The 26,348-nt window shown below is 45.5% G+C and overlaps 1 protein-coding gene across 1 annotated transcript in view; it reads left to right on the plus strand.

The window, feature by feature from the left end:
- Positions 1-26,348, plus strand: part of ANKS6 (ankyrin repeat and sterile alpha motif domain containing 6) — a 98,327-nt gene that overhangs the window by 31,669 nt on the left and 40,310 nt on the right. The window contains exons 3-7 of the mRNA XM_073587790.1: positions 4,445-4,489; positions 7,311-7,515; positions 8,876-8,982; positions 20,315-20,457; positions 22,226-22,436. Of these exons, the coding sequence (XP_073443891.1) occupies positions 4,445-4,489; positions 7,311-7,515; positions 8,876-8,982; positions 20,315-20,457; positions 22,226-22,436 (711 nt within the window). The remainder of the gene's footprint in view (positions 1-4,444; positions 4,490-7,310; positions 7,516-8,875; positions 8,983-20,314; positions 20,458-22,225; positions 22,437-26,348) is intronic.

Consider the following 26,348-nt stretch of genomic DNA (forward strand, 5'->3'; position numbering starts at 1 on the left):
CACCACAGGGAGGAAAAACAACTTTCTCCCTCAGCAAGGGGTGAAGCAGACATTCCGTCACCAGCTTCAGGCACGGTTTAGGCCGCGGAGGCCAGCCCCGCCGGTGCAGGTCGGCCCAGTGAGGACAAACATCGTCAGGTCTCATACAGGACCAACCTGTTGGGAAAGATACGGTCTCTCCAGTCAAAATCGAGGGGGATCTAGGTCCCACAGATTTTCAGCCAGATGACTGGAGGCATTCTCCGGTCATCACAAGCAGTGTAGGCGGTCGCCTCCTGTGGTTTTGCCCCGTCTGGCTCACCGCCGTACACGACGCGTGGGTAATAGAGCTGGTGTCCTCGGGGGGTACAAGATCGAATTTATCAGTTTCCCCCCAGGACTATTTTTTTTAGTCTCCCTCTCCCAGATCGGAAACCCATGCACGCATCCTGTTCAAGGCCGTCAATACTCTCCGGCACAGCAGAGTTATCATCCCCGTACCGGAAAACGAGAGACTTCTGGGTTTCTATTCCAACCTGTTTGCTGTCTCCAAGAAGAACGGGACTGTAGGGCCCATTCTGGACCTGAAACTGCTGAACAAATTTGTCAGGGTCAGGCATTTCCGGAGGGAGTCTCTTCGCTCGGTCATATCTGCCATGGAGTAGGGGGAATATTTGGCCTCTGTCGACATCCAAGATGCCTACCTTCACATCTCCATCTTTCTGTCACATCAAGGGTTCCTAGGGTCGCCATCAGCGACCTACACTACCAGTTCACAGCCTTTCCCTTCGACCTAGCCATCGCCCCCAGAGTATTCTCAAGGGGTCATGGCGAAGGTCATGTCCATTCTACACTCTCGGGGCCTAGTCGTCTTGCCATATCTGGACGACCTCCTAGTCATGGGCCCGTCTTTCCGGGCTTTGTGAGGAAAGTGTCAACATCACGCTGAATACTCTTCGCCGATTAGGGTGGCTGATGAATTTTGAAAAAGTCATCCCCTGTTCCAGCTCAAGAGATTGCCTATCTGGGGATGATCTTCGACACCTCCTGGGGTTTGGTGATTCTCCCTCGTGACATAGCCCTAGTCCTCCGGCAGGGGGTCCGGGCACTTCACCGGCTGGTCGCACGTACCATCCGGTTTGGCATGAAGGTCTTAGGGAGAATGGAGTGCAATGGAGGTAATTCCATTTGCCCAACTTCATCATAATCCCTTGCAGCACGCCCTCTTGGCGGCTTGGGACAAGAACCCATTCTCTCTCGAACACCGGTGCTGGCTGTCCGCGCAGGTCAAGCAGTCACTCAGATGGTAGACAAGGAGTTCTTCCCTTCTGCAGGGGAAATCTTTTCTCCTGGACCATTAGCTGGTAGTCACTAACGACACCAGTCCCCTCGGTTGGAGAGCGGTGTTTTCGCCATCGCACAGCCCAGGGACATTGGTCACCTCGGGAATCGCGCCTCCCGATCAGCCTTCTAGAGATATGGGCGATCCGGCTGGTTTACAGCACTTTTTCATCATTTTCTAGCAGGCCATCCTATCCGGATTCAATCAGACACTGCCATGGCCGTGGCATACATAAACCATCAGGGGGGCACCCGCAGCAATTCAGCCATGCTCGAGGTAAAGCATATACTTTTGCTGGGCCGAAAGAAACCTCTGTGATCTCGGCAGTCCACATTCCGGGCATAGAGAACCTTAGCCGGCAGGGTCTTGCGTCCGGGGAATGATCTCTCCACCCTGAGGTTTTCCATCAGATTTGCCAACGCTGGGGAACTCCAAATGTAGAACTGATGGCCTCCAGGTTGAACGCCAAAGTGCCCACGTTTGTCCCTCGGTGCCGGGATCCACAGGCAATCCCCATGGACGTATTTATCCTGCCATGGAACCGGCTTCGCCTTCCGTACCTGTTTCTTCCACTACCACTGCTTCCAAAGGTCATCAGGAAGGTCTAGGCAGAAGGGGTCCCAGTAATACTGAGTGCCCCAGATTGGCCTCCTCGGGCATGGTACGTAGATCTAGTGCAGCTACTCGCCGATGTCCCCTGGCGGCTGCCAGAGCACCCAGACCTATTTCCCAGGGCCCAGTCTACCACCAGAACTCAGGGGCCTTGTGTTTGACGGCTTGGCCATTGAATTTTGGATCCTGACCCAGGCTGGGTTTGGCCGGAATTTGGTTGCTACAATGGTTAGTGCCCGGAAGCCCGCCTCTGCACGTATTTACCGCCACACCTGGAAGGTTTTCGTCACATGGTGTAGGGATTGCGGTTATTTTCCACTGAGATTCTCCTTTCCCAACATTTTAGCTTTTCTCCAGTCTGGCTTAGACTCAGGTTTAGCTCCAGGTTCCCTCAGGAGACAGATATCGGCCTTATCCATGCTGTTCCAGCGCAGGATTACTACCAATCTGCAGGTAAAGACCTTCATCCAGGGAGTCTCCCACTTGGTTCTTCCCTATAGGGTCCCTTTGGACGCCTGGGACCTTAACCTGGTCCTAAGCGTTCTGCAGGAAGCTCCATTTGAACCACTACAGGATGTCTCTTTAACATACCTTTCCTGGAATGTGGTGTTCCCTGTAGCTAAAACATCAATCAGGGCGTCTCGGAGCTGGCAGCTCTATCCTGTCGAGCCCCGTTTCTGATTTTCCACAAGGATAAGGTGGTTCTCAGGCCAGCTCCTCCTTTTTTACTGAAGGTCGTTTCCTCGTTTCACATTAATGAGGATATTGTCTTGCCCTCTTTTTGCCCAGCACTGGTACACGCTGTGGTAGAGGCTCTTCACACGTTGAAGCTCTCAGGAGGTATGCATCATGGACGACATCCTTTCATCAGACAGACACGCTGTTCCTGCTCCCCGAGGGTCGCAGGAAGGGTCTTGCTGCCTCAAGATCGACCATAGCCAGGTAGATTCGGCTGACGATTCAGGAGTCTTACCACATCAGAGGCGCACCTGTTCCAGTGGGGATCAGAGCACACTCTGCTCTGGCGTTAGGCGCCTCTTGGGCTTTTCAGCACCAGGCATCGACAGGACAGGTCTGCAAAGCGGCAACCCGGTCCAGTCTGCACACATTCTCCAAGCACTACTATATCCATACTCAGGCTTGAGCAGACGCGAGCCTGGATAGAGGGATGCTCCAAGCAGCGGTGGCGCACCTTGAGACAGGAGGTGCATATAGCTTGGACTGGTGAGTCAACTTCCCACCCAGGGACTGCTTTAGGACGTCCCACAGTCCTGTGTCCCCCAATGAGGTGAAGGAGAAACATGGATTTTTGTGATACGCACCGTAAAATCCTTTTCTCCGAGACGCTCATTGGGGGACACAGCACCCACCCTGTTAGCCAATTGGCTCTTTTTGTTTTATTGATATGTATTTACTAGATTATGGCCCGATGCTATCTCATCGGGAGGATGCGATAGCATCACACCTCTTGCCATGTTAACCCTCAACACACACACTCCTCAACACACACTCCTCTCACCTTTCACCATCTCCACTCACTCTTTCACTCCACATACGACCCCTTCTCTCACTCCGTCTCTCATACTCACGCCGTCATCGCCGCTGCTCCACGATCCCCGACATCATCTTCCGCCGGCGCCATCCTGGATCCAGACGTTGTCCACGCCGGCGACATGTTCTTGCGGCGACGCCATCTTGAGTATCGTGAAATCCCGCGATAGTCAAGATGGCGTCGCCGGAAGAACATGTGAACATGTCGCCGGCGTGGACGACGTCGGGATCCAAAATGGCGTCGACGAAATCTCGCGAGTTTTCGCCGACGCCATTTTGGATCCCGACGTCTTCCTCGCCGGCGACATGTTCTTGCGGCGACGCCATCTTGACTATCGCGGGATTTCGCAGATCCAAAATGGCGTCGCCGCAAGAACATGTCGCCGGCGTGGAGGACGTCTGGATCCAGGATGGCGCCGGCGGAAGATGATGTCGGGGATCGTGGATCAGCGGCGATGACGGCGTGAGTATGAGAGACGGAGTGAGAGAAAGGGTCGTATGTGGAGTGAAAGAGTGAGTGGACGTGAGTGGAGATGGTGAAAGGTGAGCGGAGTGTGTGTGTTGAGGGTTAACATGGACAGAGGTGTGCGGTGACGTCACCGGTTACAACTGGACGGAAGTTGTTACAACCGGAAGTTGCTTAGGGCATTTATTATTATAGATGATACTAGGTGGGTTTTTCTAGACATGTTACCTGCATTAAGGTTGATTTTGTCTGTTGTTTTGATCTCCTACTGCTTTTGCACCGAACTGGTCTCGCCGGCAACCAGAGCGATGGTGTATACTGCGGAGGAGGAGATAACCTTTTTTTCATCCACTTAGTGTCAGCCTCCTGGCGGCAGTAGCATACACCCACAGTCCTGTGTCCCCCAATGAGTGTCTCGGAGAAAAGGATTTTACGGTGAGTATCACAAAAATCCATGTAATCGCTCTAATATGGTTTATTTCTTTTTACTCCAGATGAAGAAAAGAGACGTCCAGACATTTTTCATGCTGTAAATATGGGTAAGTTATTTGTTTATACAGATTAATGTGAATTTTGTGTTTTCCAGTCTGGGCCATCTATGAAGTGTTTGGTGTTAACCCTGGGAAGTCTGACTCTGTCCTCGTTTCAAAACAAAAAGTGTGTTTTTAACCTGTGTGGGCGATAGGATGTAAATATTTACTCATGTTGGGAGAGCATGTGAGCAGACCCCCTCAGGATCCGAGCTGTCACACTCAGCTGCTGGCTGTGTTACATAGTTGTGTACGCTCTGATTGCTGCTGTTAACTATTTAGATGCCTCTGTCAATCTCTGACAGCAGCATTTAAATGGGGTGCACCAGCTGCCCATAGGCTCCCCGCATTACGGTCGCATGGTCCCAATGGGTTACTTGTGGAAGTAGGTGGCCTGTGATACCTGCCCCACTCATAGTTTTTGTGCTGAAGAGGTCTGGATCTCTAGTTGTGGAGTCTGCAGAGCGTTGGCGTCTTCTATGTTCTGTTTGCCGCAGATCTTGGTGTCCCCGCTCTATAACTTTACATCATTTGCTCCAATGTGGCTGAGTTACTATAGTTTCTAAACGCTTCCACTTTTCAACTGTAGTTCTTGGCGTATTTAGGAAGGCAGGAAACTCAAGAACTGACTTGTTACAAGAGTGGCATACTACTGCAGGACCGCACTCACATCATTGTGTTCTTTACAATGGCTCACTCTTTGGGCTCATGCATGACTGTATTTTCAGTCCAAGTGTGATGCGACAAAACCTCTTAATATCGAGCCAGTGTGAGAGGAGAAAGTCGCAGTATGCATGAAATGTGTTGATTTCAGATTGCCATTAGCCATGCAAGTCAATTAGTCCGTTTAGTATTGGACAGCCGCCTGCTCGCTTAGTATTGGACAGCCGCCTGCTCGCTTAGTATTGGACAGCCGCCTGCTCGCTTAGTATTGGACAGCCGCCTGCTCGCTTAGTATTGGACAGCCGCCTGCTCGCTTAGTATTGGACAGCCGACTGCTCGCTTAGTATTGGACAGCCGCCTGCTCGCTTAGTATTGGACAGCCGCCTGCTCGCTTAGTATTGGACAGCCGCCTGCTCGCTTAGTATTGGACAGCCGCCTGCTCGCTTAGTATTGGACAGCCGCCTGTTTGCTTAGTATTGGACACCCGGCTGTTATGAATGGGTCACCGAGGAGGAAAAAAACCTAAACATGCTAAGCCCAGAAAAACCAGAGAGGTTGGTAACTATGCAGATTGCAGATCCCTGATCCTACCACACAACTAGTAGCAGCCGTGGAGCGTGCCTACGATGAACCTAGACGCCTCGTCACGGCCGGAGGACTAAATAAGCTTAAAGCAAGAAAAGGGAAAACTAACTGCCCCAGAGCAGACACCAAAGGAATAGGCAGCCCCCACACATGTATTGACGGTGAAACAAGATGAAAACACAAACACAGGTAGGAAAATAGGCTGAGCAAACGATGGGGCCCAAACTAACTAGAAAGGAGAGGAAAGGACAGACACTGTCTGCAATCTGACCAAAACCCTACAAAATAATGTCCAACACTTCTGATAACAAAATTAACCCTGAAGTCACTAGACTTCTCCCACTATATCAGCACTCTGAAATATTCTGAGAACGAGCAAAAAGAGGCCAATCTAATAAGGGACAAAAAGCAAATTGGCAAACACAGATAAATAAGAGTGGAAATTCAGCACAGCCCAAGCCGGGGCTGGCTGACCACACAAAAAACTGAATAGAACAACAAAATCAAGTATGAACATTAACAGAGCAACTTAGCTTGAGCTGACTGGAACAGAGCTGAGAACCAAGACCTGACAAGCAGAAGGAATCACCAGCAACTGAATAGGGCGTCGGCTGTCTTAAATCCAATCTGAGACTCCTGAGATCCAATCGTCATCCTCATTCTCAGGTGGCAGATCTCCACCAATCAAATCAGCCTCACTACCTCCCATTACCACCAGAGGGAGTCTGGAAGGAGAACTCACAACTGGTGAACCAGAGAATGAACTCACACCAGGCTTCTTGCTTAGTATTAGGCTGCCACCTGTTTACTTAGTATTAGGCTGCCGCCTATTTGCTTAGCATTAGGCTGCTGCCTGTTTGCTTAGTATTAGGCTGCCGACTGTTTGCTTAGTATTAGGCTGCCGACTGTTTGCTTAGTATTAGGCTGCCGCCTGTTTGCTTAGTATTAGACAGCCGCCTGTTTGCTTAGTATTAGACAGCTGCCTGCTCGCTTAGTATTAGACAGCAGCCTGTTAAAGGTTTCTCAGGGCAACAATGGGGAACTAAAGTCTTCACAGTAAGGGTGTGTGCACACGTTGCGGATTCTGCTGCGGAATTTTCCGTGCGGATTTATCTAAATCCACAGGACAAAAGACCTGCGGTTTATCTGCGGATTTTCTGCAGATTTGCCTGTGGTTTTCTCCTGTGGTTTGACACCTGTCATGGAGCAGATGCCAAACTGCTGCGGAATCTACACAAAGAAGTGACATGCTGCGGATTTAAAACTGCAGCAAATCCGCGCGGAAAATTCTGCACTGTGGGCACTGCGGTTTTCATTTTACATTGCTTTTAATGGTAGTGTACACCTCAGCAGAAACTGCTGCGGGGATCCGCAGGACCAAATCCGCGGCGGATCCTCAGCGTGTGCACACACCCTAACGCTTTTCATTGCGGGATCTTTTCTCACAAGTAAAAGGATGAGGACAAGAGGCAGTTTAGAATTGTTAGAACTGATTTACTATTGATGATGTAAAGTGGCACAGCTTGTTACGTCATAATTTGGTAAAAAAAAATGCATTCACCCTTCTAATTGTATCTTCTAGGAAATCTCTCATTGGTTAAAGAGATTGTGGATGAGGATCTCAGTCACGTCAATGCTGTAAATGCTGATGGGGCATCTCCGCTAATGATGGCAGCAGTCACTGGTAAACTGGACGTGGTGCAACTCCTGGTTGAGAAGAATGCGGATATAAACAGGCAGGACAGTGTCCATGCCTGGACCGCACTGATGCAGGCCACCTACCATGGGTAAGACCACTGATGGCCTCCAGCATGCAGATGGTTCAAGAATTGGGAGCTACAGATGTTTTTTTTCTATACTGATTGTTAATGGTCATAATTAACTGAAATTGAAGATTATATGAAGATTTGATTCAAAACATGACCTTTTTCTTCCTTGTTGCTTTTTTCTATAATCTGAAGTGTGGAAAAAAACAAAACAAAACATATAAAACTCCTAATATGAGCATAAACGAGGATTCACATTGAATTGAGTAGGAAGAATCTTTCAAGCGTTTATTTTAGGCGATGTTTGGGGTGTGTTTTTTGGTGCAGATCAACTCCTAAAACCCTTCATCTGCACATAGTCTTAGAGACCTGAGGGGGATCAGTGAGGTAATTGTGATACAGTCTCGGAGCCGGCTGCTCACTTTACACAAGAATGAGATGGGGAAAAAACTCTTTAACAGGGTTTTCCTGTGAGCAAAGTTCATTTTAATCAATAGATCTTGGAATAATAATTTCCACAATTAGATGAATTAAATGTCCGAGTGCTGAGATAATCTTATAAATGTGCCCCTGCTGTGTACTGTGTAATGGCTGTGTCTGACCGTACAGGAACATGGCCTGATCATACCACAGCTCCTGGGCAGGGGAGGAAGCAAAAGAGTATACAGACAATACAGCAGGGGATCACAGCTGCTGCTTTCGGTGAGGTAAACCCAAGTTTTTAAAACAGGCAGTGAAATGTTTTACTTTACAGAATCAGCTGTGATCCCATGCTGTAATGTCTGTATACGCTCTTGCTTCCTCCCCTTCCCAGGAGCTGTGATATGATCAGACCATGTTCCTGTATGGTCAGACATAGCATTACACAGTACACAGCAGGGGCACATTTATAAGATTATCTCAGCACAGGAACATTTTTTAATGCAACTAATTATGGAACTTATTATTCCAAGATTTCAATGTACTTTGATTGTGGAACAACCCCTTTAAGCACCAAAACACAACTCCTATATCTCCAGTCATTGTGATTGATGTGTCTGAAAGCATTTGGTCTAAAAACTAGGTGCAGAAAAATATCCAAAAATTGCTTTCCTGTTTCTATTAATTTATGTTGTTCAAGTTTTGTCTAAACTGCAACTTTGTCCTGTGTATGGACAAAACATAGAAACTGCTGTTGGGGACTGTCGCTTTAAGCATTTTATTTCTCGATTGGTTCCATGGAGACATAATCGACATTTCCCTATAAGGGAACTAACCGGAAGCTGCTTGTCTACAATTTAATATCCAAAAAAAATACATTTTGGGAAAACCTTTAATGAATTCTCAAGTTAATTGCAACACAATAATTGTAGCCCTTTAATTACTTTTTTTATCATCCTAGAAACAAGGAAATTGTGATATACCTGTTAAATCTAGGAGCCGATGTGAACCTGCGTGCAAAAAACGGCTACACAGCGTTTGACTTAGTGATGCTACTAAATGACCCAGGTTAGGAGATTTCTTTTTTTTTTTTGTTAAACAATGCATTTTTATTGAAGACTAGTTGAAGAGCCTGTCGTTACCCTGGCAAAGTAACTAACTGTGGTTAGTTATAACAAATTATAATGATTATCGTCCATCCCATAGTCCAGTGCTCATATACCCATCATACATCCTCCATCCCATAGTCCAGTGCTCATATACCCATCATACATATCTGCCATCCCATAGTCCCGTACCCATATACCCATCATACATATCCTACATCCCATAGTCCTGTGCCCATATACCCATCATACATATCCTACATCCCATAGTCCTGTGCCCATATACCCATCATACATATCCTACATCCCATAGTCCCGTTCCCATATACCCATCATACTTATCCTCCATCCCATAGTCCCGTGCCCATATACCCATCATACATATCCTCCATCCCATAGTCCTGTGCCCATATACCCATCATACATATCCTCCATCCCATAGTCCCGTTCCCATATACCCATCATACATATCCTCCATCCCATAGTCTCGTGCCCATATACTCATCATACATATCCTCCATCCCATAGTCCCGTGCCCATATACCCATCATACATATCCTCCATCCCATAGTCCCGTGCCCATATACCCATCATACATATCCTCCATCCCATAGTCCCGTGCCCATATACCCATAATAATAATAATAATCTTCATATTCCGCAGCGCTTTACAGTTTGCACACATTTTTTTCATCACTGTCCCCGATGGGGGCTCACAATCTAAATTCCCTATCAGTATGTCTTTGAAGTGTGGGAGGAAACCGGAGTACCCGGAGGAAACCCACGCAAACACGGGGAGAACATACAAACTCCTTGCAGATGTTGTCCTTGGTGGGATTCGAACCAAGGACAACATCTTGGTGGGATTCGAACCAAGGACAACCACTGAGCCACCGTGCTGCCAACCCATCATACATATCCTCCATTCCATAGTCCCGTGCCCATATTCCCATCATACATATCCTCCATCCCTTACTCCTGTGCCCATATTCCCATCATACATCCTCCATCCCATAGTCCAGTGCCCATATACCCATCATACATCCTCCATCCCATAGTCCAGTGCCCATATACCCATCATACATCCTCCATCCCATAGTCCAGTGCCCATGTACCATCACACATCCTCTATCTCATAGTCCCGTGCCCATATACCCATCATACAAATCCTTCATCCCATAGTCCTGTGCCCATATACCCATCATACATATCCTCCATCCCATAGTCTCGTGCCCATATACCCATCACATAGCCTCCATCCCATAGTCCCGTGCCCATATACCCATCATACATATCCTCCATCCCATAGTCTCGTGCCCATATACCCATCACATAGCCTCCATCCCATAGTCCCCAGCCGGGTGGCGCTGAGCAGGAAGTTCCTGGAGTTGTGCTGTTATGTAACCTGGCAGTGTGGCTCTGTGTGCGGCTGCTGATTTTTTATGCCGGTAACAATAGAGCCTGGCAGTAATAGAGGAGGGGGTCATTCACTTCTGTCATGTGCTCTCTGCTCCTTTCTGGGGGGCAGACAATGGCTGGGGAGCTTATGTTCCTGGGGATGCTCGATTTCTCCCACCTGGTCAGTGTTTGCTGAGGTGTTGTGGAGCGGGAAAACAGGAAAGCTGTTTCTTATAGCAACCAATCACAGCTCAACTTTCATTTTTTAAACCGCTCTGGTGTGGTGAAACGAAAGATGCTCAGTGACTGGCTGTTAAGGACAACAGAGGAAATTTAACCTGTGCGTGTGTGTGTGTGTGTGTGTGCGTGTGTGTGTGTGTGTATATATATATATATATATATAATATATATATATATATATATATATATATAATATATAAATAAATATATATATATATTAATATTTTAGATATTATATGGGGCTTTGCGTGTGTAGTGTCCGTGGCTTGATACACACAGATATAATGCATGATGAAAAACAGTAATGCAAACATATAAATGAAGGAACTGTAAGGGGGACGAACACAGAGCATGGAGATATGGGGGAGGTGTAGATGGAGACAGAGGAGGCCTATCAAGCCTCTAGGTTGAAAGTATTTTGTGGAGAATTGAGGACAGGGCGGTAACTGTCTGCAAGCTAAGAGATGGAGTGGCAACAGGGGTGTGCTTGGTGTATTCCACCCAGGGCTGCTAAACTATGGCTGATAGTTTTTCATTAATCGTATACCATATAACATATAAAAAAGACGTCTTTTCACTTCAGCTAGGTCTAATCCTGATTATTTTTTTTTTCCATGATGAGGATCTGGTTTAGTTGCTAAATATATAAAAGATTAGGACTTGAGCGTGTTTAGTGATGTTAAGAATTAAAAATTTCCTAACTCCCGCTAAAATATAACCTTTATTGATAATAGTAAATAAATAACCACCATACTAAGGGCCCCGTTACACATAGCGAGATCGCTGCTGAGTCACAAGTTTTGTGACACAACAGCGATCTCACCAGCAAGATCGCTGTGTGTGACAGTGATCAGCGACCGCCCCCCCTGCCGGTATCGCTGATCGCTGTAGGAAACCGCTGGACTCTTCTTTTGTCACTGGTCTCCCGCTGGCCAGCACGCATCGCTGCGTGTGACAGGCGAGAGACCAGCGATCTGCTGGTAGCTAATGTACATCGGGTATCCAAGGGACGTGCGTCCCTTAGATACCCGATGTGTACGTTAGTTACCAGCGCGCTGATGCATCAGCGCGCTGGTAACTAACGAACACAGCGACGCCGCGCGCTGGGGGTTGCTGTGCTGATCGCTGGTGAAGCTGTCTGATTGACAGCTCACCAGCGATCACATAGCGACTCACCAGCGATCCTGACACGTTGATATCGTCACGTCATTACATTGGAGCCCTCGGTCACCTATCGGAGAGGCCGTAACCTAAGGGACCAACTAGTTCATGGTCATCTGAAATCTAAACCAACAAATCCAACGTGGCGTGATCGCACATCTTTCACAGGCACCTTTAGATGTGGTTCATGTAAAGCTTGTGAATTTATAGAAGGGGTTCATTTGTAAGCGATGTCACTGGCAAAATCTATCAGAACAGAGAATTCATCAATTGTCAAGCTGAAAGAATAGTTTTCTTAGCAAGATGTGACTGTCCAAAAAGCTACATTGGAAAAGCTGGGCGCCAGTTTATGTGAAGGATTTTGGAACACATAGGAGAAATGAGAACATTCCTATCTCGAGACATATTTGGGATAGGCATAGTGGGAATGTAAAGGCAATAAAATTTCAAGGGATTGAGAGGATTTGGGGTTTCCCCCCAGAGGGCGTGATCATGATAATAAGATCTCGAGGAAGGAGGCCCAATGGATCCACAGATAAAAAAACGGCACCAAGGGGCTTAAATGAAAACATTAATTTACTCCCTTTATTTAATACTTTGTTTCCCAGAAACTCCACCTCACTGATGTAGTTATGGTGTTCTTTCATAGGGTAAAAGTATCTTGCATCTGTTCAAGAATCTTTCAATTATTTGCCTTGGGTCATGCTTTTTGATTAGTAACGGGAGAGGAGTTCGTTCTTCCTATCAATTCTACTGACTTACATCACAGTGAGCCTATGGTAATAGGATCCATTTGATATTAACCAGAGCACAAGTGGTTAACTCTCACTGTTTCTGTGCTCCTGTATCTGGGATACCTCCGGTACTCTGGTGACGCTGTGGCATCCCCCACTGACGTGGCCGTATCTGATTGATCTCTTGAGAGAGGCTCCGTGATTGGTCGAAAGGGGATGTGCGTCAGAGAGGAGGGCGGGGATATTCTAATAAAGGTTCAGTGTCCGTGCTGCCAAACGCGGCTCGTTTCAAGGCTGGGAGGAATAGTTCCTGTGCAGCTGTAAAACTGGCAATATCGCTAACCCTCCTGATGTGCCCACAATAATAAGTGGGTGAAACGCGTCGAGGTGCGGGGTATAGACACAAGGACATGGGGGATACCTTATCAAATCCCTAGCTGCTATACAGTGATTGTGCCTCACTGAGATTATAGGCAGATGGTGTATGCACAGAGACCGCCTGCCTTCCAGTGTTGAATCAGGGAGTGACTTTAGTGAGCAGTTCAATTGAATGAGCCACTTTAGATGGCACTGAATATATAGTGTTGGGCATAGTGCAAATTAAAGGTGCCCCTGGATAGTGCAATAGACCCTTTGGAAAGCAATATGTTGCCGCAAGCACAACTTCATATTGAGGTCTCTTAAGAAAACAATATTTGTCGCAATCACAATCTAATATACAAGTATACATTGATAAGATACTTGTCAGTGGGAACAGTCAATTGATTAATAATATTAGCGTCCAACTCTAAGCTACAAGACACAGAGTGGATCAGACTGCAACTTAGTACTGTGGTTATTTTAATACTTTCAATAAAGGTTAGATTTTAGACAGTCCACCTAGTGAATTTTTAAATTTAGTGGGCTCCTAGTCAGAGGCTTAAGGTCGTCATTCAGTGATTTGATGATAAGAATTAGTTTATTGAGCAGGGCTCCCCAGGGGTCTATTTAAAGGTTAAGGTCAGTAACTGAAAGAACGATGAAGTAACCCTAATGTAGAGCCTGCCAACTATGGAGTATAACCACCATATGAGGTCACCAATGGATTTACAGCCTCTGAAGCAATTGGAAGAATAGTTGGAGACTACTTTTGCTACCCTGGCTGGGGTTGGATACCATCTTGTTTATACCTTGTAATTTGTTTCTAACATCAAAGACTTAGCGGTCTCTGTTTCTGTAGGGTATATGATTTAGGAGACTAACCAAGGAAGGGGCTGAGTGCTGGAAGAGGAATAGAGTTGAGGAAACATCTATCATTTGGGGTTGTTAGGTGTAGGGTTGTTGTACAGTTGTTCAAGCTGCTGTTGAAACAGACTTGTGATTTGTGGGTTAGATATGAGACCAGTGTCGGTCCGTAGTCATATCAGTTTGTTTAGTACCTGGAGACATTTTACTGCGACGAGCTGCTGGTTCAAAGAGAAGAAATCATCAAAGTGGCTACTGAGTCTTTGGGATATTTCTGGGTAGTAAAGCAGGGAGTAATTCCGAGCCCAGTTAAATGAGCGCAGTCTTCAATGCAGAGAGAAACAGGTCAGCTGGATTGGAGTGTGGTTTGACCATGGGGATAGAAATGTTCATCATATTGGGTATTAACACTCGATGGGCAAATACATGATCAATTCTAGTGAAAACTAAGTGGCTCAGGGAAAATAGGTGTAGTCTTTGACTGTAGGATGCAGTTCTCTCCATAAGTCTATCCAGTGATGAAGAGAAAGGTGCTAACGGAAGGAGACTGTCTACTGAAGCCGGAATGATAGGGGCCTGGAAGCTGGGGGTCAGTGGACTTATCAAGTTTGGGGTTAAGTATGCAATTCGAGTCGCCTCAAAGCAGCCTTGAGCATGTTCTGGCATTAGATTGAATAGACAGGAAAGAAAGGCAGACAAGAGTGTTCAGGGCATAGTAAGAAATAAGTCTACCAATTCATCCAAACTAGTGTCCGTTACTATTTAATAATGGCTATCCTTGTCAGTAACTTGTGAAGAGAAGACAGTTTAGTTTTATTTGAAGCATTAGCGGTGTTGAAAAGTGGGTGAGAGGGGGACATAAATTTGGAGGGTGATGATTTGGAGAAATGTCTCCTGACGACAAATCACGTCTGCTTGTAGAGATCTGCAGTAACGGAATGCTTAAGGTCCGCACATTGTGGGACAAAATGGATAACGGCATGGTATTGGAGGTTGTGGGATCCTACAGTCAGGTTTTACCTATGGGGTGTAGTTCACATTTGAGGTACTAGTTCGGGTAAGGCAGTTTATTTTACCTCCTCGGGCAGGCGAAAAGGTTGAGAGTTAGGCATGAAACAATTGAACGAGGGGTTACCGCATCAAGGGAGAAGGAGAGGAAGCGTGGTGAGCAACTGAAATGGCTGATCAGTATGCCAAGCAGTAGTGTGTAGTAACACTGGAGGGTCATGACTGTTTTTTGTTAAAAGCAACGCAGTGAGAAAAATAGTGGCAGTGGGGAGAGTTTGAGGGGATGGGGATAGGCTGGGTTATCTTGTAGGGTTATAATCTAACTAAAGCGCAAAGAGGTTAGCTTGACTAACTGTATGGACGGCATTTATGGTTCTAGCAAATAAGTGGGTGGTAGTATGATCTCGGCTAGAGTTGTTAGGTGGGGCGACAGGGAAGTGAGCTCTTCCAGGGGGAAACTAGCGCATGAAACATTTGGTACAAAGTGTAACAGTAGGTTGAAATGAACCCAATAGTGGTTTTACAAGTGTAATAAGGGTAAAATTATAGGGCGATAGGCGGCATAATAAAAGCAAATATTACAAGGAAAATAGTGGTCATAGATATAAAAGTAATCCGAAAGGCATAGCAAGTGTCTCCAAAAGTTGGTAACTCAATGTAGCTAGGTCACTTATCCATCCTGAAGGTGTAGTAAAATGGAGATAAGTAGCCTAAAGTTCACGGAGAATGTACAGGTCACTATGCCTGGAGTGACCATCCTTGTAACATTGTGGGGTAGTTGAGGAAGGAGACTGAGCAATCTTGCTCCAGGAGGCGTAGTTTAGTAAGACAGCGTTTGGCACCTTCCAGGAGAGAGGACTGTGTGAACTAGTTCCAGTTGGGTGAAAATCAGCTTGAACGAGAATCCCCAGTGGTATTTAATGTTTTTGGATCGGAGGATTTCCAGGTATGGTTTCATGGCCTGCCTTTTGGCAATGGATATGAGGCCACAACCGGGAACAGATCATGGGCATGGCCTTGGCACTTCAGGATTGTGGAGTTCCATGCGGCCATTAGGAGCCGCTCTTTTTTCTTGTAGAAATGAAGCTTGAGGATGATTCCGCAAGGGGATGGGCCATCCGATTTACTCTTACTCCGTGCTCTGTGGATGCGGTGCATCTCTATGTGCTCTGTAGGAATTCCTGAAGGTAATTCTTGGAAGAGTGCTATTGCGGTAGATAAGTGGTCTGTTATTGCTTTAGGCAGTCCCCTAATGTGGATGTTTCTGCTGTGGGCGCAATTTTCGAAATCCTTTAGCTTGTCGTTAAGGGAGAAGTTTTCCACGTGAAGCATCTCCATTTCTTTATCGAGAGTGATGAGGAATGAAGTAGTAGATTCCATTTTGTCTGCTTAGTTTGGGATCCTAATTTTCTTATTTCTTTAGATAGCTCTTTGGTCACATTGGTTAAAATTGTGAAATCGCGGGGCTGCTTGGTCCATTTGGGCGTTGCAAGGATTCCTAATTGTGGTCACCTGGATCATTTCGGAGTCCACTCTGTCTGTGGAAGTGGAGCAGGTGTACTTTGTTAGCGAGTGTGGACACGGGGACATATTGATATCAAGATCAGTCAAGGATTGATTTCTAAAGCTAGAATTTGCAGAGGCGGTTCTGCTAGGACAGTTGTGACTTATCCTATAGTCCAGAGGTTATTACCCAGCACCAGAAAAAAATAAGTCATGGAGTAAGCATATTATGTGTTGTGTTCACCAGGGTAGGAAGGAGAGTTAACCCTTTATGAGGGTCTGTATTTCTACTCATAGGAGATTTTGTTGTTTGGTAGACTTGTTTGTTCAGGCATAAGGTGTCTTGATATACCGACAAATAAAGCCTCCTATTAGTATTAATATCGTATTGGAGGCACGGAGAGACAGTGTCTTTAGTTGATGGATTTTGTGGTTGGATGAGCAGTTATAGGGAATGACCACTAGGTGTCAGCAAAGTATAGCAAAGGACAGTACAAGTTAAAAAAAAATTAGCGCTCACTGTGCCAGGAGGTCCTAGATCCCAACAATATCAATGGGCAGCAGTCTGAATTGCAGGGAGAGACTGAATGGCCCCAATTGTATTATAGTACAGAGAGGATTTGCTTGGAGGGCTACAGGGACCAAAGACTTCACCTCTGGTGGATCCTCCGTTGCTGAGGGACCGAGGGTGAAAACTTCAGGTCAGACCCTTCCAGGGGCCTAGTGGTTCCGCACAGAGTCTTCAGAGGGCAGGAAGTTCCCATCACAGGTAAGGGATGTCTCTCTTATAGTGCTGTGCAGCCAGAGGAGGGAGGACCGCTTACTGATGGTGCGCATCTAGCAAGGGCCGTGCAGACCTGGGCATGCGACTGCGCAGGTACTCGCCCCGCAGAGCTGAAGATTTGGAGGGAGATTTATCCCTCAGGAACTCCCACTCTGCCAACATCCTGGCCCCACAGGAGTTGGAGGTGGATGATGCAGGCTTCGAGATAGAGAAGTTCCCCCAGTAAGGGTCACAGCTTTCAAGCCTCCCGGTAGGCCTCAACACGGTGCGGAACCTTGACCACACAGGAGCGGGCAAAAGTGGGCTCAAACAGGGCCCAACCATAACACTGGGTGAGCGGAGGTGTTCTGGGCCACTGATGGACCTTGATATCCTTCGTTTAGCAGGGATTATATTAGTTGGGCTCCGAGCACATCCAGGTGCATCTAGCTGTCCCCGAGATTTATCCTTTTGATTGCGTTAGTGATTACAGGAAAGGGGCTTGCATGGCTAAGAAGTATAAGTTTATTTACAGGTGTGTGAAAGTGTTTGCCCCCTTCCTGATTTCTTATTCTATTGCATGTTTGTCACACTTAAATGTTTCAGATTAATAAATATATGTAAATATTAGACAAAGATGACACAAGTAAACTTAAAATGCAGTTTGTCTTATTGTGTTAAGGAAAAAAGAAATCCACACCTGCAGGGCTCTGTGTGAATATGAGATTGCCCCCTAAACATAATAACTGATTGGGCCACCCTTCACAGCAACAACTGCAATCAAGCGTTTGCGATAACTGGCAATGAGTCTTTTACAATGCTGTGGAGGAATTTTGCCCCACTAATCTTTGCAGAATTGTTGTAATTCAGCCACATTAGAGGGTTTTCAAGCATGAACCACTTTTTTAAGATCATTGCTACAGCATCTCAATCGGATTTAGGTCAGGGCTTTGTCTAGGCCACTCCAAACTCTTAATTTAGTTTTTTCTTAAGCCATTCAGAGGTGGACTTCCTGCTGTGTTTTGGATTATTTTGCTGCTGCATAACTCAAGAACATTTCGGCTTCAGGTCATGAACAGATAGCCGGACATTCTCCTTCAGGATTTTTTGGTAGACGGCAGAATTCATGTTTCCATTTACCACAGCAAGTTTTCCAGGTCCTGAAGCAGCAAAACAGCCTGGAACCATCACACTACCACCACCATATTTTACTGTTGGAATAATGTTCCTTTTCTGCAATGCTGTGTTACTTCTATGCCAGATGTAATGGGACATACACCTTCCAAACAGTTCAACTTTTGTCTCGTCAGTCCACAGAGTATTTTCCCAAACGTCTTGGGGATCATCAAGATGTTTTCTGACAAAGCTGAGACTAAACTTTATGTTCTTATTGCTCAGCCTTGGTTTTGTTCTTGGCCATTTTTTTGCAGGCCATTTGTGCAGTTTTTCTTATAGTGGAGTCATGAACACTCACCTTAACTGAGGCAAATGAGGCCTGCAGTTCTTTGGATTTTGATGTGGGGTCGTTTGTGATCTCTTGGATGAGTTGTCGCTGCTCTCTTGGGTTCATTTTGTTGGCCGGCCACTCCTGGGAAGGTTCACCACTTGTTCCATGTTTTTGTCATTTGTGGATAATGGCTCTCACTGTGGTTCGCTGGCATACCAAAGCTTTAGGAATGGCTTTATAACCTTTTCCAGACTGATAGATCTCAATTACTTAGTATATCATTTGTTCCAGAATTTGTTTAGATCGCAGCATAATGTCTATCTTTTAAGGATTTTTTGGTCTACTTCACTTTGTCACGCAGGTCCTATTTAAGTGATTTCTTGATTGAGAACAGGTGTGGCAGTAATCAGGCCTGGGTGTGTGGCTAGGGAATTTGAACTCCGCTTCCAAAAGATGTGATAAACCACAGTTCATTTTTAAAGGGGTGGGCAATCACTTTTTCACGCAGGGACCTGTAGGTTTGGATTTTATTGTCCCTTAGTAATAAAGACCATAAAGATAGCAAAGTAAATTGTCTAATATTTAAATTTACTTGGTGATCTGAACCATTTAAGTGTGAAAACATGCTCCGAGCACTTTCAGGTGCTATTATTTTAACCTAAGCAAAAACAGGTACAAAAAAATAGTGCAACGTGTCCTTGTTCCCTTTCATGACTTCATATTTTATTCCTGGCTATAGTTACCTTCTAGCTTTGCCTAAAAAGATACAAAACTGTACTAAGCCACTCAATGTAATCCTGGCATTACCGGAATATTGCTTTTATATATTGATCTGGATCTACAAAGCTATAGTGTTTTCCACAAAGAGCTGTAAATAGGACTAATGTCAGAGCAATCATGCAAGGCTGTGATCACTGGCATCCGAGCTATGGGGACATCTTGGGAGAGTGCGGTCAGACAAATAATTGACGTCTTGTACATCTATGGACAGCTTTACAACTGTGGATTTAATGCTGTATAACTGATCACACATTTGGATTGACACTTTTTTAGACTGCTCTTACTGGAATAATATTCAATTACATAAAGAATTCAAATTGTAGTCACTGTAGCCCACCAGTTGGGGGCAGTATTTCACAGGCCTGCACTTCAGATGTCCTACTATAGGCTGTATTGGACTTCTACATCAGTAGGTCTGCATTGTCCGTTCCTAAAAGTAATGTCTGACTGGAGAAGAACAGTTGGCATCGGGCTGTGGCAAGCTGGATTTGGTTACACTTCCAGGTATATACAGTATATATGCCCAGCTAATCCTTTTTATATGACTTGTAAGGTACACCATCATATCAAACAATAGATTTTTACACTTATATTATACCATTCACATCAGTGGGAAATCTGTCAAACATTTGTTATAGAGGGAGAGAGCATTTTCCCATTAACCACTGAGGATCTCTTCGTTTGGGTACGTTCACATGTAACTTTTCTGCTGCGTCTTTTCCATGCTTTTTCTTTATGCGGGAAAACATGCAAGGTTTTACTGTCGCTTTCTAAAATCTCATTCACGCGGTGCATTTTTTTTTTTTTAGCTTTTTAAAGACTGCAGGATGTCAGTTCTTTCAGCATTTTTGCTGATTTTCTTTTGTTTTACCCATTTAATTAAATCAAAAACTCCTAAACTGGTAATAATGTGTGTGTAATGTACGCAGTGTTTTTCCTGTCATCACTCGTTTTTCATACATGAAAAAACGGTGCGAAAAAAGCAGGATCTGAACATACCCTTACAGTCTCTGTTTTATTTGTATTTTTCTTCCAGACACAGAGCTTGTACGACTCCTCGCCACTGTCTGTTTGCAGGCAGACAAAGAGAAGGCGAAACAGAAGAATAAAACTCTGTTCCCCAAGAACAAGCAGTCACTTAGCATCCCGCTGCCACCAGATGACAAGGCTGGATTACAGGTACAGCCTAGATTGTTTATGGCAAATGCACTGTATTACAGAGCTGAATCATTGAGAAAACCCTTTCCTTAGTGCCATTATATTTCCCATTCCTATGCTTTGTTTATTCTGTAATTGTGCTGGAAACAGTGGGTTAGCTCCAGTCCTTGTGTGATATAACCCGCTCAGCTCTGTGGAAAGCTGGCCATACACGTTAGATAAATGTCAGCTTCAACATCTCAGCGGAGCCTCCATACACAGGAGCGCTCACTCAGCCGAGCCTCCATACATAGGAGCGCTCACTCAGCCGAGCCTCCAAACACAAGAGCGCTCACTCAGCCGAGCCTCCATACATAGGAGCGCTCACTCAGCCGAGCCTCCATACACAGGAGCGCTCACTCAGCCGAACCTCCGTACACAGGAGCGCTCACTCAGCCGCGCCTCTCTACACAGGAGCGCCGACTCAGCCGAGTCTCCATGCACAGGAGCGCTCACTCAGCCGAGCCTCCATGCACAGGAGCGCTCACTCAGCCGAGCCTCCATGCACAGGAGCGCTCACTCAGCCGAGCCTCCATGCACAGGAGCGCTCACTCAGCCGAGCCTCCATGCACAGGAGCGCTCACTCAGCCGAGCCTCCATGCACAGGAGCGCTCACTCAGCCGAGCCTCCATGCACAGGAGCGCTCACTCAGCCGAGCCTCCATGCACAGGAGCGCTCACTCAGCCGAGCCTCCATGCACAGGAGCGCTCACTCAGCCGAGCCTCCATGCACAGGAACGCTCACTCAGCCGAGCCTCCATACACAGGAGTGCTCACTCAGCCAAGCGCGCCTGTGTTCTCTGAGACTGATACGTTGTCTGGCGGCTTATATCAGTGAGAACAATGTGATTGCAGGATGAAATCAGACATGCGTGATCAACCTCTGTTCCAACCATCAGTCAGCCGGTGCCCCCATGCACATTAGACTGTCAACTGAACCTGTCAATATTTTCAGGTTTAGCTGCCATTAGTCTGTGTATAGGACCTTGCCTGTCTTCTTAGCTCCCACAATGCACTGTTCTGTTAAGACATGATCATTACCAGGGGGAAGGTACAGTGAAGAAAATAATTATTTAATACCGTGCTGATATGTTTCCCACTGGCAAAGACATGTACTAACCACTGCATACCCGGAACACCCTACAAGTCTTGCCATTCTGCCCCAGTTTTCTGGCCTTCGTAATTTGGTCATCTGATCTGTGTCTGTTTGACCATTTTTCCTGGTTCCAAAACATCAATTTCAAGAACTGACTATTGAAATGCTGCCTAATATATCCTGCCCTTATAACAGGTGCCATTGTGAAGAGATAACCAGTGATATTGACTTCACTTGTTGGGTGTCCTATTGTTATTGCTGCTCAGTGTATCTTTCAGATTATTTGTTGAAATCCTAAATGTTTTCTAGCAGTTCTCCATATGAAGCCCCCAACGTCTGTGCACTCATAACTGCAAAACGTCTTCAATAAAAATGATGAAGGGAAATATTAACTAGAGGAAGTTAAAGGAAATGTTCTAGATCCTTCCAAGTGAAAATCCCAGACTTAAATAGATGTTTTGCCCCTTGAATATTACGTCCTGTTCAATGTTCATGTATTCTTGCAGTATACAGTGGTTTATAGTTTGGATTGTGATTGTAGAGAAAACCACCCTCATTTCAGTTGGATCTTTGATGCTTTTGTTATTGTCTAATTTTAGGTTTTCTCTTTATATAAGGTGACTTTTTTGTTGTAACATGTGTTTCAATTTTTCAGTCGTGGTGGAACAGGATGTCTAATCGTTTCCGTAAGTTGAAGCTGACCCAGACACTGCGACATGGTTTCTCCTCCAACCGCCTTGTGCCTTTGACTGAAAACGCTAGTGCATCTCTTGACTCTATGACAAGAACTCCTTCCCAGATAGATATAAGCAATCCACGAAGACCAGAATCTGCAACAGCCTGGGCAACTTCCTCCAAAGATAGTGGTGAGATCACGCACATGCACCTTTCATACTGTCACATTGTTCCATTATAAGGAAAATCTGAGTGAGCAACGAGCACTGATGCACGATGATGCTAGGACAATTGAAGGCTTTCCGAAGCCAATGATTGCATAGTAACATAGTTATTAAAGTTGAAGGAAGACTTTAGGTCCATCTAGTTCAACCCATATCCTAACCTGCCCTAACATGTTGATCCAGAGGAAGGCAAAAAAAACCCATGTGGCAAACAGTAAGCTTCACATTGGGGGAAAAAATTCCTTCCTGACTCCACATACGGCAATCAGTCTAGTTCCCTGGATCAACGCAGTATCAAGGAAACTATTGTATATACCCTGTAATATTATACTTTTCAAGAAAGGCATCCAGTCCATTCTTAAATTTTAGTAGGGAATCACTCATTACCATATCATATGGCAGAGAGTTCCATAGTCTCACTGTTCTTACAGTAAAGAATCCGCATCTGTGAGTATGCTTAAACCTTCTTTCCTCCAGACGTAGAGGATGCCCTCTTGTCCCCATCACAGGTCTAAGAGTAAAAAGATCATTAGAAAGGTCTTTGTATTGTCCCCTCATATATTTATACATTGTAATAAGATCACCCCTAAGCCTTCGTTTTTCCAAACTAAACAACCCCAACTGTAATAACCTATCTTGGTATTGCAGACCCCCCAGTTCCCTAATAACCTTGGTCACTCTTCTCTGCACCCGCTCCAGTTCAGCTATGTCTTTCTTATACACCGGAGACCAGAACTTTACACAGTATTCTAAGTGTGGTCGCATTAGTGACTTGTATAGAGGTAAAATTATGTTCTCCTCATGAGCATCTATTCCTCTTTTAATGCATCCAGTTATTTTATTTGCCTTTGCAGCAGCTGCCTGACACTGGCCACTAAATGTGAGTTTGTCGGCCACCCATACACCCAGGTCTTTTTCAGTGACGGTTTTGCCCAGTGTTTTACAACTAAGCACATAATTATACATCTTGTTTGTTCTACCCAAGTGCATGACCTTACATTTATCCCCATTAAAGCTCATTTGCCATTTATCAGCCCAAGCTTCTAGATTACATAAATCCTCCTGTAATATAAAATTGTCCTCCTCTGTATTGATTACCCTGCAGAGATTAGTGTGATCTGCAAATATTGAAATTCTACTCTCTATGCCCCCTACAAGGTCATTAATAAATATGTTAAAAAGAATCGAGCCCAATACTGACCCCTGTGGTACTCCACTGCTAACCGTGACCCAGTCAGAGTGTGCTCAATTAATAACCACCCTTTGTTTCCTATCCCTGACACAGCTCTTAACCCACTTACACATATTTTCCCCTATCCCCATTTTTATCATTTTATGTATCAACCTTTTATATGGCACCGTATCAAAAGCTTTTGAAAAGTCCATGTACACCACGTCCACTGCATTTCCTTGGTCCAGTCCGGAACTTACCTCTTCATAAAAGCTTATCAGATTAGTCTGACAGGAACGGTCCCTTGTAAACCCATGTTGATTTTGGGTCATGAGGTTATTCTTCTTCAGATACTCCAGTATAGTATCTCTGAGAAAACCCTCCAGGATTTTACCCACAGTAGAGCTCACTGGCCTATAATGCCAAGTTCAGTTTTTGCCTTTTTGAATATTGGCACCATATTTGCTATACGCCAGTCCTGTGGTGCAGACCCTGTTATTATGGAATCTTTAAAGATTAAAAATAATGGTCTATCTATGACTGTACTTAATTCCTGCAGTACTCGGGGGTGTATTCCATCCAGGCCCGGGGATTTGTCAAATTTTAGTGATTTTTAGATGCCGCCGTACTTCCTGCTGGGTTAAGCAGGTGACATTTAATGGAGAATTTCTATCCCTGATCATGTTATCCGTCATGGGATTTTCCTGTGTAAATACTGTTGAAAAAAAGTCATTTAGCATATTGGCTTTTTCCTCATCCTCATCCACCATTTCACCCAGACTATTTTTAAGGGGGCCAACACTATCATTTTTTAGTTTCTTACTATTTAGTTAAACAATATTTTGGGATTAACGTATATACTCGAGTATAAGCTGACTCGAGTATAGGCAGAGGCCCCCAATTTTGCCACAGAAAACTGGGTAAGCTTATTGACTCGAGTATAAGTCGGGTATACATTGTCCCCTCATCCCTGTCCTGCTCTGTGTGGCTCTCCCCCCTCCCAGTATGCATGGCTTGGCTCTCCAGTCCCATCCTTCTATGTATGGCTCAGCTCCCTGTCCTCCCCCATGCTTCCCTGTCCTCCATGTTCCTTAGTGCACCCCCGTCCTACTCGGTGCTCCCCTTGTCCTGCTCCATGCTCCTCTGTACTTCCCAATCCTGCTCTGTGCTCCCTAGTGATGGGCAGTCCGGCTCTTTTTGGTGATCTGGCTCTCATGGCTCCGCTCACCAAAAAGAGCCGCTCTTTTTGGATCCTAAATGGATCCCTATTGCATCCGTGTTCAGGCGTCCGAAACCACGTGCACCTACCCCATAAACCCCGCCCACTTTCCAGGGACTAATTAAATTGCTGAATGGGCGGACTTTTGTTTGGGTGGGCGGAGTTACGTCTGCTGACCACCGGGATTTTACACCCAGTGAGAGCCATTTGGGGATTTTAGTGGCTCTCACTGGGGTGCCGGATCGTTCGCGAACGACACATCACTAGTGCTCCCCCCATCCTGCTCCATCATACTCGCCCTCCTGTGCAATCGCTGAATGTCCCCTGCATCCTCCAGTATCCCAGGGCTGACAGCTTCTTCCTGCATTGAGCGGTCACGTGGTACCGCTCATTAAGGTCATGAATATGGATGCCACGCCTATGGGAGTGTAGTCACGTCCATATTCATGACCTTAATGAGCGGTACCATGTGACCGCTCAATGCAGGAAGAAGCTGTCAGCCCTGGGACAACGGAGGATGCAGGGGACATTCAGAGTTTGCACAGGAGGGTGAGTATGATGTCCCAGCCACTGGCTCCTGCCTCCGCTCCCCCTCCCCCACTGGTTTATGCACAATGACTCGTGTATAAGCGGAGAGGGCATTTTCAGCACAAAAAATCTGCTGAAAATCTCAGCTTATACATGAGTATACGGTATTTTTACTTTCTCTGGCAATGAGCCTCTGTGTCAATCTTTGCTGTCTTGATTTGCTTTTTGCAGAATTTATTTAATCTGCTGTATTTATTTAATGCCTCATCACTACCTACTTGCATTAATTCTCTAAATGCTTTCTTTTTGTCAATTATTGCTCCCCTTACAGCTCTATTTAACCGTAGTGGTTTCCTCCTATTTCTAGCATGTTTATTTCCATATGGTATATATTGTGCACAGGTCCTATTTAGGATGCTAATAAACGTCTCCCATTTTCTTTGTGTATTTTTATGTCTCAGGATATCGTCCCACTTAATTGCACCAAGATCATCTCTCATCCGTTGGAAATTTGCCTTCCTGAAGTTTAGTGTCCTTGTAACCCCTCTACTACACATCTTATTAAAGGATACATGAAAACTTATTATTTTGCGATCACGATTACCCAAGTGACCCTCAACCTTTATATTTGATATGCAGTCTAGCCTGTTGGTTAATATTAGGTCTAGCAGTGCCCCCCCTCTTGTTGGGTCCTGAACCAGTTGTGAAAGGTAATTGTCTCTCATAGATGTCAAAAACCTATTACCTTTGCTGGAACTGCAGGTTTCGGTTCCCCAATGTATTTCAGGGTAGTTGAAGTCCCCCATAATAATAACTTCTCCTTGAGTCGCAGCTTCATCTATTTGCTGTATGAGGATATTCTCTGTTGCTTCCATTATTTTTGGAGACTTATAACAAACACCTATCAGTAATTTATTATTTTTCCCCCCTCCCCTTTTCTCCACCCACAGCGACTCTAGAT

Source organism: Dendrobates tinctorius, unplaced genomic scaffold (assembly GCF_039654945.1).
Source record: "Dendrobates tinctorius isolate UK_male_01 unplaced genomic scaffold, ASM3965494v1 ptg000102l, whole genome shotgun sequence".
NCBI classification, from domain to species: Eukaryota; Metazoa; Chordata; class Amphibia; order Anura; family Dendrobatidae; genus Dendrobates; species Dendrobates tinctorius.